At 43.2% G+C, this 12641-nt stretch overlaps 1 protein-coding gene across 5 annotated transcripts in view; it reads right to left on the reverse strand.

Moving 5' to 3' along the window:
• Positions 1-12641, reverse strand: part of hsf1 (heat shock transcription factor 1) — a 78194-nt gene that overhangs the window by 14492 nt on the left and 51061 nt on the right. For all 5 annotated transcript variants that reach the window (XR_008811894.1, XR_008811895.1, XM_056297816.1 and 2 more), the window contains exons 7-8: positions 7954-8050; positions 7090-7223 (exon numbers count right to left, since the gene is read on the reverse strand). Coding sequence is in view for 3 of the 5 variants with exons in the window: in XM_056297816.1 (XP_056153791.1) it covers positions 7090-7223; positions 7954-8050 (231 nt within the window). In the remaining 2 variants the exon portion in view is untranslated. The remainder of the gene's footprint in view (positions 1-7089; positions 7224-7953; positions 8051-12641) is intronic.

Here is a 12641-nt window from a genome sequence, read left to right on the forward strand (position 1 = left end):
GGATGTCCAAGCTCCTCACCCTATCTCTAAGGCTGAGCCCAGACACCCTACAGAGGAAACTAATTTCAGCTGCTTGTATCTGCGATCTCACCCTTTCAGTAACTACTCAAAGCTCATGACCGTAGGTGAGGGTTGGAACGAAAATTGACTAGTAAATTGAGAGCTTTGCCTACCGGCTCAGCTCCCGCTTCACAACTGTCCGGTACAACATCCGCATTACTGCGGATGCTGCACCAATTTGCCTGTCAATCTGCTGCTCCATCCTACCATCACTTGTGAACAAGACCCCGAGATACTTGAACTCCTTCACTTGAGGCAACAACTCGTCCCCAACCCGTAGGGAGCAATCCACCATTTTCCGGTAGAGAACCATGGCCTCAGACTTGAAGGTGCTGACTCTCATCCCGGCCATTTCACACTCAGCTGCAAACCGCCCCAGTCCGCGCTGGAGGTCGCGTTCTGATGAAGCCAACAAAACCACATCCTCTGCGAAGAGCAGAGATGCAATTCTGAGGTTCCCAAAACGGACACACTCCTCACCTTGGCTGCGCCATGAGATCCTGTCAATGAATATCACAAACAGAATCGGAGACAAGGGACAACCTTGGCAGAGTCCGACACCCACCGAAAACGTGTTTGACTTTGTGCCGAGAATGTGGACACAGCTCTCACTTTGGTTATACAAGGACCGGATGCTTGAGGAGGTTTATGGATGTGGTGAGGGAGGACATGCAGGTGGCTGGTTTGACAGAGGGAGATGCTGAGGACAGAAAGAAATAGAAATAGATGATCTGCTGTGGCGACCCCTAACGGGAGCAGCCGAAAGTCGTAGTAGTAGTAGTAGTAGTGTGAAAGAGTGCCACCTAGTGGACGACTGGCGCCACATTTGCACAGAGCCTCTGGGAGACATGGGAAACTACTGAGCAGAATTTCTTGTTAATAGGACTGGTTGTTCCAAGATATGCAACGCTTCCTGTTTTCACTGCAACCTAGAGAAAGGTGCTCTTTTATAACTTTTTGATCATCAAAACTATTTTAATAACTTTTGATCATATGGGTTGACAGACTAGTTATGAAGTCATTTGAAAACCTGATACAGTAAGTACTACTGGGCAGAACTGAACATATCTACTTGACACTCTACAATTTGCATATTGAAACAACATCGGGGTGCAGGACACTCTATTCAACTTCACATACAAGCGGAGCATAGTAAACACCATGCTAGTTTGTTGTTTGTGGAGTTTTCATCTGCTTTCAACACCATAGAGCCCCACCTGCTGGTGCAGAAGATCACAGAGTGCTTTGGGTTGGACTCTTAACTTTGTGGGCTGGATTTTGGATGTCCTCACCAACAGGATTCAGTGAGAGTAAATTAACAACTCTCTGGACTGTCTATAACATCAACTTGCTCCCCCCAAGACTGTGTCCTGTCTCCTCTCTTATATACTATTATGTACACCAATGACTGTCATGGTGAGTTTGATAGCCATCACACTGTGAGGTTTGCTGATGATACAGTTATCGTGAGCCTGCTGAACAATGCTGAAATGTGTCATGGTCCTGCTTCAAACTATTTTCTGAAAGGTGCAAAGAAGCCTTTTTATAACGAAATGTGACAAAAACCAAGGACATGCATTGATTTCCGATGTCCCCATCCAACTCCTGCAAACAATATAATTAACATACAAGATTTGAGATTTTTGAGTCTTCCAAGTATTAGGGCATTATAATTGACAAAAAGATTACCTTTGATAGGAATACAGATATGCTGATTATGAAATGCCAGCAGCATCTTTTATGTCTGAGGAAGCTAGCCAAGTGCCAGGCTGACAGATCCCTGATGACACTGTTTTATAATTCTTTTATTGGTATGCATCTCTCAACCTCAAACAGAAAAACTCATTAACAAGGGTGACGAAATTCAGCAGTACAACAATTGGCGCTGAGCATTAAAGTCTTATCTGAACTGTATAACAAACAGTTGTTAAAGACAGCAGAATCCATTATATGTGACAGTACCCACCTCCTGCACTTATGTCGGTGAATGTTCTCATTCATCCAGGTCATGGTTTTCCAAAGGAGTTGAATCAAGTGCAACTGGACTTGGTATATATCCGTGAAGACGTTTTGCCTCTCATCCAAGAGGCTTCCTCAGTTCGTGCCTTTCTTACTGAGCGTCATCAGAACTTTGCAACGCAGAGCTGACAATGTGCCCAGCAGCACTCAGGCCCAACGAGAAGAACGCAAACACCTGAGGGGAGCTTTAAAAACCTGCGGCTACCCCAGTTGGACCATTGTGAAAACTGCAACCCATTCCAGAAAGACCAACCAGGTGAGCGACGCGGAGAAAAGAAACAGAAGGAATAGCACAGTCATCCCGTATGTTTCTGGGGTCTCCGAAAAACTCAGGAGAATTTTCAACAAACACCGCATCCCGGTATACTTCAAACCCAGCAACACACTCCGACAAAGACTGGTTCATCCCAAAGACCGTGTACCACACACCCGGAAAAGCAATCTGGTGTATGCCGTACAATGCAATGAGGATTGCACTGACCTATACATAGGAGAAACCAAACAACCACTACACAAACGGATGGCCCAACACAGAAGGCAACACTCCTCAGGACAAGACTCAGCAGTCTATCTACACCTAAAGGAGAAGACACACTCCTTCCAGGACAGCAACGTACACATTTTGGACAGAGAAGATAGATGGTTTGAAAGAGGGGTGAAGGAAGCCATCTATGCGAAACTGGAAAAACCATCCCTCAACAGAGGAGGAGGTCTGCGACACCACCTATCTCCCACTTACAATGCCGTCCTTTCATCTCTACCCAGGAGACTCAAGAAGCCTAGCCTCCAAGAACAACAGTCGGTCACTAACGGCTCCAACGACTCATGACCACTGAACAATGAAGTCGAAACTAACACCCCCAACGACCGTCGCTGCTAAACAAATGCAAATCAATAGCTCTGATGGCGACGGGCCCGGCTGGACATCGGAGCACAGGAGAGCCACGCATATCAATAGCTCCGATAACGATAGGCGTGGCCATAACATCGGTACACAAAAGAGCCACTTATATCAATAGCTCTGACAACGACTCCAAGAGGATAAATTCTGAGTCTCATCACCAGCCAGTCAGACTAGCTTGGTCTAGTCAGAAAGGCATGAACTGAGGAAGCCTCTTGGATGAGAGGCGAATCGTCTTCACGTATGTATACCAAGTCCAGTTGCACTTGATTCAATTCCTTTGGAACTCCTGCACTTAGTTTTGGCTGCTGGCTGTCTGAGGTAGAAACTTAAATACTAACATATAAATTCTCTTTCATACCCTCTGCCATTTCCCAGCTCAACTCTGTAAAGTACAGGTAGCATCAACACATCTCCAGCCATGCCTGTTGTACCTCATATGTTCAATGTATACTCCTGTATTTATACATGGTTTTTTATTTATGTGTGGTTATGCATGTTTGATCGTTATCTTGGACCTCGGAGCCAAATAATAAAATTAAATATAGCCGCAAGCAGCGATTAACAGGGTCCAGGCAGTATTGCAGCTGCTTATTGTAGCGCCCCCATGTGTCCGGTCTGTTTAATATTTGGTACATGGCTTCTATGTGCCACAAAGAATAAGCCTGTCAAGTTTCATGAAGATCGACCATTCACACTAGCAAATATTAGCTACTGAATTTTGATTGGCTGTTTAGTGGCCAATTTGGTAATCCAGCCAATCGGCACTTTAGGCAATGTAGTCAAATGGGTCCAAGTATAAGTATAACAAATTTCACATTTTTAGCTCAAGCGGTTTTTGAGATTATTGACATGTGTCAGTTGTAGCGCCCCCTATACACGAAATGTCAAAAAAATTGGTGTGCTTCCAAAGAATTTTGTGGCGATTGTGTGTTTCGTTACGTTTGGACAATCATTTCACTATAGGCAATAGAATCACTATGGACCACATCTTAAATTTTGATTGACATGTAACTTCGAAATCGAATGACATGTCAAAATTCTTTCGACAACTTTTTATCAGGATTGCCTGGAGATGACGCATACCAAATTTTATGCGAATCGGATAAACAGTCTCAAATAAGTTCATTTTACTTTCACTTTTTTTTTTAAATGGCGGGGAAATTGGGCAGGCGTAAATTTGGCGGGAATGTGTGCGTTAGATTCAGGAGCTTACAGGGAATTAGAGGAAAAAAATAATTTCTCAAAAATTCCATAGAGTCCGAGATATGACCCAAACCGTAAATGTGATGTTGTAGCGCCCCCTACAGGTGTGCCAATGTAATATCTCTTCTGTGAGATCGTTAACAGGTCTGGAACTTACCTACCAAGTTTGGTATCTGGTCAACGTATAGTTTTTGCTGCCCAGACACTTTTAGGGAAGAATTCTGCAGAAACAACAATAACTAGACCTGCAAGCAGGTATTAACGGGGTCCAAGCCCCCCATGTAAGTCGGATCTGGCTGTCTGTAGGAGCCACGCTAGTTGAACTGTTTGATTATTAGATGGATGCAAGTCTCAGTCTTAAAGAGCGACGGTGGTTGTAAAGCTGTCCGTCAAGATGGTGTATGAGTATGGTTGTGAATATAGCGTACAACTATTGATATATGAAGTAAACAAAGGATTATTGATGAAACTGGAACAGTTTATTAACATCGTGTGGGTTGGGGCTCAAAGAAAAACAAAATATTTGTCTAAAAGAATATAATGACATTTACGGATAACGTGGGGAAAAATTAGTAGTCTTAGGCTATAGTATATACTTTTCAACAATATTGAGTGTTAAGTATTGAATAATAAAAGTCGAAGAGCATGTAGTATATTTTTTAGGAGAAGTACAATTCTAGTGTTCTCTCACATGGACACAAATCTCAGCCTGACAGGAGCGAAGAGGTTGTCTTCCACTAACTTCAGAGTGTTTCTTGGCAGTCTTGCAGTGAGTTATTCAATAAAGTGTGAGAAATGTAGCCAGGTGTAAACCTTGTTCCGAGGTTCAGTGAACTTATTTGTATCTTGATTAAAACTTTTGAAGTGGGAGTATGAGTATATAATGAAGCATGAGTATGTTGCATCTGAGTTTAACATCTATGCAGTGAATGAGACTATCACTTGTGGAGATTACCCGCAATATCAGATTAGCTTCACCAGCCTTGGGTCACTGTTTACCCAGGGCCAGAGTCTCCAACATAGAGGATAATCTTAGGGTGCTGGTATCTCGGAGAGAGAATCAGAGAACCCAGGCACACAGCACCACTACTTTCAGCAACATTGTTATTCATGTTGGCACCAATAATGCTAGGATGAGGCAATCAGAGACCACAAGGGGGGGGGGGCGGCACGGTGGCACAGTGTTTAGAACTGTCGCCTCATTGCAAGAAGGTCTTGGGTTCAAACCCCGGGGTAGTCCAACCTTGGGGTCATCCCAGGTTGTCCTCTGTGAGGAGTTTGCATGTTCTCCCCATGTCTGCAGTAGGTTTTCTCTGGGTGCTCCAGTTTCCCTCACCATCAAAAAGACATGCATCTTAGGGTTAATACTAATAATACTAATACTAATAATAATAATAGGGTTAATAAGGTCTGTGCCCTTGACCGAGGCATGGCAAGATAAACTGGAGTTGGTCCTCGGGCACTGCACGGCGGCTGCCCACTGCTCCTAGCTACACAGCTAGGACAGGTTAAATGCAGAGCATAATTTCCCTACGGGGATCATTAAAGTATATCATCATCAAAAGCCAGCCTAGTCAGAATGCTTGAGTTGCCCAGAAAGATGTGTCAGGATCGATTAATTGTCTCTAGTCCCTTACCCCTGAGGGGTAATGATGAGATGTACAGTAGGCTCACCTCAATGACCCATGGGCTGGCTCATTACTGTAAGGAGCAGAGATTCAGTTTTATTAACAACCGGCCTTCTTTCTGCGGACCGCTTTTACCTGCTGAAAGCAGACGGCATTCAACCTACTGGGGACAGTTCATTGTCCCAGTATTGGTGAATTATCTAATTTCATTTTTTTTTTTCAATTTCAATTTTATTTGTACAGCCCAATATCACAAATTACAAATTTGCCTCAGTGGGCTTAACAGCAACACAACATCCTGTCCTTAGACCCTCTCATCGGATAAGGAACAACTCCCTAAAAAAACCTTTAACAGGGAGAAAAAATAGGAAGAAACCTCAGGGAGAGCAACAGAGGAGGGATCTCTCTCCCAAGTGCAAGGGTTCTAAGCAAGGGTTCTTGAAATTACCAATATCTAGGCTGACGAAGGAGCTCAAAAGTGCAAAGATGCAAAGGCTGGAGATATGCTGGACAGAGACTAAAGACCTAACAGTGAAAATTAAAGCACCAAATGTATCAAAAGGACGGAATCACTTCGACACGTGGTTAGCACTCAGGCAGAGGGATATTGTAGGGTAGGTGCAACTAGAAAGGGGAACGGGGGGGGGGGGCAATCTATGATATGCAACCATCTCCCTAAAATCTTAGTTGGTGATATGTATGTGAGCATCATGCATGAGTTGTCCCTCTTCTGTTCTGACTAAACACTCTGCGGAATTTTTTTAAGAAAACAGTGAAACAGGTAAGCTACTATTCACTGTGTGATGCAATGTGGTGGATCAGTACATGAGGTGGATCAGTACATGAGATGGATAAGTACAATGTGGTGGATCAGTACATGAGGTGGATCAGTACAATGTGGTGGATCAGTACAATGTGGTGGATCAGTACATGAGGTGGATCAGTACATGAGGTGGATCAGTACAATGTGGTGGATCAGTACATGAGGTGGATCAGTACATGAGGTGGATCAGTACAATGTGGTGGATCAGTACATGGGTGGATCAGTACAATGTGGCGGATCAGTACATGAGGTGGATCAGTACATGAGGTGGATAAGTACATGAGGTGGATCAGTATAATGTGGTGGATCAGTACAATGTGGTGAATCAGTACATGAGGTGGATCAGTACAATGAGGTGGATCAGTACATGAGGTGGATCAGTAAATGAGGTGGATTAGTACATGAATGATGACGGGTTGGGGGTTTCTGTTTGTGGCTGACTGATCTCCTACCCTGCATCTGTCCAGTCACTGCTGATCTCTATGGAGCTGCACGTGGCCAAATCTGTGACATCAGAGATGATGGGGCCGGACTTCAGAGGGCTGTCAGCTGGGTACAGGCTGGCTGGAGACAAACCTGCTGAGGCCTGCACGCACGCACGCGCACACACACGCACGCGCGCGCACACACACACGCGCACGCACGCATGCACGCACGCACACACGCACACACACACACACAAACGACACCAATGAAGAGGTTTGCTGTGACAGTATCTACATATATAATACTAGCTATAAAAGACTACATATACACGCACACACACACACAGACATACACACACACACACACACGACATCAATAAAGAGGTTTGCTGTGACAGTATCTACATATATAATACTAGCTATAGAAGACTACAGATACATGCGCGCACACACACACACACACACACACACACACACACACACACGACACCAATAGAGGTTTGCTGTGACAGTTTCTACATATATAATACTAGCTATAAAAGACTACAGATACATGCACAAACACAAACACACACAACACCAATAGAGGTTTGTTGTGACAGTATCTACATACGTATATAATACTAGCTATAAAAGACTACAGATACAGACACATGCACACACACACAAACACACACACACACACACACACACACACACACACACACACACACACACACACACACACACACACACACGATACCAATAAAGAGATTTGCTGTGACAGTTCTACATATATAATACTAGCTATAAAAGACTACAGATACATGCACACACACACACACACACACACACACACACACACACACACACACACACGGTACCACATTTCCTTAGTCCTGTCGGACTTACAGGTATTGCTGGAGAGGCCTGCAGGGGTTCAAGAGAGAATTGACGACTGTATTTGGGCATGGAGTGGGCGGAACTAGAGTCATTCAGCATCAGGGGGCTACAGAGACACAAACAACAAGGAATACACAAGATGAAGCTTCCTCACGTCGCTCACGCTCATCCCTCTGTGAGTGATTACTAACAAGAGCACAAACACAAAAGCGGTCTTAAAGTACCTGAAAATGAGCAAATATGTCAAAACTGTCCATGGCAGTGTGATCGACTGTCTGAACGCTCTCTTCTTCATGTGTGTGTGTCCTTGTAGATAAATCTTTATTCAGTGTGTGTCCTTCTAGATAATGTTTTGTGTACTGTGTGTGTCCTTGTAGACACAGCTCTCTGTGCAGTGTGAGTGTCCTTGTAGACATAGCTCTGTGAAGTGTGAGTGTGTGTGTCCTTGTAGACACAGCTCCCTGTGCAGTGTGTGTGTGTCCTTGTAGACACAGCTCTCTGTACAGTGTATGTGTGTGTGTCCTTGTAGACACAGCTCTGTGCAGTGTGTGTGTGTGTGTGTGTGTGTGTGTGTGTGTCCTTATAGACACAGCCCTCTTTGTAGTGTGGGTGTGTATGTAAAACGTACTGCACCCTGCATGTGTTGAGGTGTTTCTCCTTCTGGACGCTGATAAATGACACTTAAATGAGAATACTACAGTGTAAATACTGTGAACAGGTTGTTCTTAACAGAATAAATACTGTTAAGTGTGAATACTTTCCAGAGTATATTTTGCAGAGTATAAACTGTGTTGAGGAGGATGAAAGAAAGGAGACCAGACCACTTCTCCTTTTGACCACACAGCCGTGGGGTCCTTTATTTCCTCCAACTAATTCTAAGTGAACAGTTCATCATCTTCAAACCTCAATCTCATGTCTATCCACAATTCCCCTTGCTAACCCCCGCCCACCGTCTTAAAGGCACCGTCTGTGGCCTGCATGGTGAATATCTAACCTGCAAGTAGGTCACTACATTGTAATGTAAATACTATTAAGTGTGAATACAGTAAAAATTGTTTGTGGAGTTTTGAGGTGCTTTTGTCGCCGTGGTATGAACATGGTAATAATATCAAAATGCTTACTAGTATTGGACTGAAATTGAAAAACACTATTGTGTAAACCCTTGTAGCATAGTAGTCTATGGTCATAAAATAACATGGTTATAGCACATCAGGATAGTATGGTATACCAGGAAAGTAGTACCATGGGATGGTAGTATATTAGCATGGTAGTAAGGTAATAATATAATAGTGGTAGCATATGAGTAGGGCCCTACCAAATTCACGGTACATTTCGCTCAATTTCACGGACCTAGTTTCTCGAAAATCACAGATTTCACGGAATCTATAAGAAAAATGCGACATTTCACGGCAATTATTAAATTACACTTTTTATTCCCACAGGGCCTGAATAGCCCAGCCTACTGTACACAGCATAACCGTACTGGTGGTTTAATGTAAGCACTGAGCATCCTGCGATGGTGCTTGGCTTCATGCTCTGTCTCTGCGATGAAAATACTTGTCCATGTTTTGACACGGCCCTCTCCGCGTCCAAAGAGTTCGTCGGGATTAACAGACAGCGCCACGCTACTTTAGCAAGATGTGGTAGCCTAGATTCGGAGGATTTCCAAAAAGCTAGCGCTAGTAAAGTTGTGTCCACCTCTTGTGCGATGTGTTTGTAGTTCGGCAATTCCAGCCTACAGTTTTTGTCAAATCCAGGAATGTCCGTGCTGAGTGAGTTTAAATCCACCGTCAAAATAAGTATTTGTGCAGGGTCAAAAATGCGCACTGCTTTCAGGAATTCGGCCGCTGGTTGTTTAAATCTACTTTGCGTAATGTTCTCGTTTGACTCGTCTCCGAACGACCTTGTGGTTCTTTTTCGGCAGCCCTCTTTTTGTTTCACTTTCCAAGTGACGCTGAATCGTTGCTCGTCGACTGTGATCTAACGAGATATTACAACTCGTACAAAATAATTTCCCGCCATCAGCGTGTAAAATATGTTTTCCAAACTCAATTACTCTGTCGTCTGCAGTCGTGTTTTTTGAGGCTTTAGATTTCGACATCTTCAGTACGTTAGGGCCTAAGCTAACATGCTGGCGACAGCTAACTCAAACTATGCTAGTAACAACAATGATCATTGCGACCACCCCGGATGCTCATTTAACCAATCAATGTCTTAGACACGTGAATGCTTTTATTCGCGCATCCAAAATGTCAATCATGTCAGCACAGTATTTTCTCAAACTGGTTGCGCACTTAAATTCTGCATTTCACTGCATTTCACGGCAAATGGTCAATTACACGGGAAGAGGCTGATTTCACGGTCCGTGACGCGATTTTCACGGCCGTGAATTTGGTAGGGCCCTACATATGAGTATAATAGTATGGTGTATTAGAAAAGTAGTATACAATGGATGAGCGGGATAGTGTTGAAGTGTGGTAGAATGATATATTAGCATGGTTTAGTAAGAGAGTAATATGGTCTAGTAGTATTTTAGGTGACATATTAGTATCGTTATATGGAAGAGGAGTATAGTAGTAATAGTAGTATGGCTTAATACAGTATTATGAGAGCACTATCGAGTCGACTCATTGCAGTGGTAACACCCTTGATTTGGTTTTATCTAAAGGGATAGCTGTTTCTGATCTGAATGTCTTAACAACCACATCTGCTGTGTCAGATCATTTTCTCATCAAATTTGAAGCATTATTGGCCTGTCCAGTCAGTGTCGGCACAGATGTAATTGCCACTCACCACATTGGTCCCTCCACTGTAACTGCATTTGGCCAGCAGCTGCTTTAAGTATTGGCTCCTTTCACTGTGGTAACTGACTCTGTTGAAAATCTCACTAGTGACATAAATCTCTAGTCTCCTCGATTCAGTTGCACCTCTCACTACCAGAGCTAGGCGACTAAAGAAGCCTAAACCCTGGTTTAACGATGAGACACGTGCTCTTAAGCGGGCTTGCAGGAGACTGGAACGCAAATGGTAGAAATCAAAATTGGAAGTTTTTTACCTATCGTGGCATAAGTGTTTATTGAAATACAAACATGCTTTAGCTGCTGCGAAAGAAGCGAATTTCTCTCACTTAATCAATATTAATAAACATAATCCTAGATTTCTCTACACTAAATTTACTAAAAAGCAGCCATCTAATTAGCTGCTCACTATTTACGGCCCATGAGTTTCCAGACTTTTTCTGCAATAACGTTGATGAGACCATAAACATTAGTTCTTCAACTCCAGCTACTCCTGCAGATCCTGTCTTACCAAATTCATATCTATACAATGAGCCACTGACAGTCCCAGTTATTACAGCTTTTGAGACTAGCTCTCTTGGTACTTTGACTAAGCTCGCGTCAGCTTCTAAACTACTTGCCTACGATTTACCAGCAAAACTTTTTAAAGACCTCTGGCCTTTCCTGGGACCTACAATGCTAGATATTGTTAATTTATCACTTACTACTGGCACTGCTCCCAGCAGTTTTAAGACAGCTGTGGTACTTTAAAAAAAACTGCAACTCGATCCTGGGTCTCTTAACTATCGACCAGTCTCTAATCTTCCATTCTTTTCTAAAGTACTAGAGAGAGTTGTGTATCAACAACTTTCAACCCATACAGAAGAAAACTATCTATATGAACCTTTTCAATCGGCCTTCAGGGCCTGTCACTCCACTGAAACTGGTCTGACCAGAGTGGTGAATGGTCTACTAGCTATGGCCTCTGACTCCACCTCTGTGCTTCTACTACTGAACCTCAGTGCAGCCTTTGACACCACTGATCACTGTATACTATTAGACAGAATAAATTGTAATTTTGGTGTCTCTGGCTTAGCTCTCTCTTGGCTTAAGTCCTACTTACCTGGAAGAACACACTGTGTCTGCTATAATAATATTACGTCAAAATTACTCTGATGTTAAATATGGCATACCTCAGGGCATGGTTCTTGGCCCTCTACTTTTCTCTTTATATTTCACCTCTTGGCCAAATTATACACAGTCATGGAATAAATTTCCATTGCTACACAGATGATACTCAGTTGTGTGTGCCTATAAGGGCTGATGATCAAATAACTAATTTAGAGGCCTGCTTGACTGCTCTGAAAAATTGGATGTCACTGAATTTCCTGGGATAAAACTGAGATGCTGGTCGTTGGCCCTGCTAGACACAGACACCAATTTGATCAAGTAACAATAACAATCGACAACTTTGTTATTTCACTAAGGGTGGCAGCCAACAATCTTGGTGTAACATTTGATCCCAGACTTTCCTTTGATAATCATGTTAAAGAAATCACCAAGACTGCCTTTTTCACTTAGGTAACAGCTAAAATTCGGTCTTTCCTGCCCATGGCTGACACAGAGACTCTAATACATGCATTTATTTCATCCAGACTTGATTACTGTAATGTTCTGTTTTCAGGTCTGCCATGTGCTAGTACTAGTACTAAAAGTCTTCAGATGGTTCAGAATGCTGCTGCTAGAATCCTAACTAAAACTAGGAAATTTGACCACATTACACCAATTCTTGCCTCCCTTCATGGGCTTTCTATCCATGTTGGATCAGACTTCAAGGTGTTTCTGCTGACTTATAAAATCCTAAATGGGCTTGCCCCATCTTACCTGTCTGATCTCCTTAAACCGTACATTCCATCTCGA

The sequence above is a fragment of the Lampris incognitus genome, chromosome 18, assembly GCF_029633865.1.
Source record: "Lampris incognitus isolate fLamInc1 chromosome 18, fLamInc1.hap2, whole genome shotgun sequence".
Classification (NCBI taxonomy): Eukaryota; Metazoa; Chordata; class Actinopteri; order Lampriformes; family Lampridae; genus Lampris; species Lampris incognitus.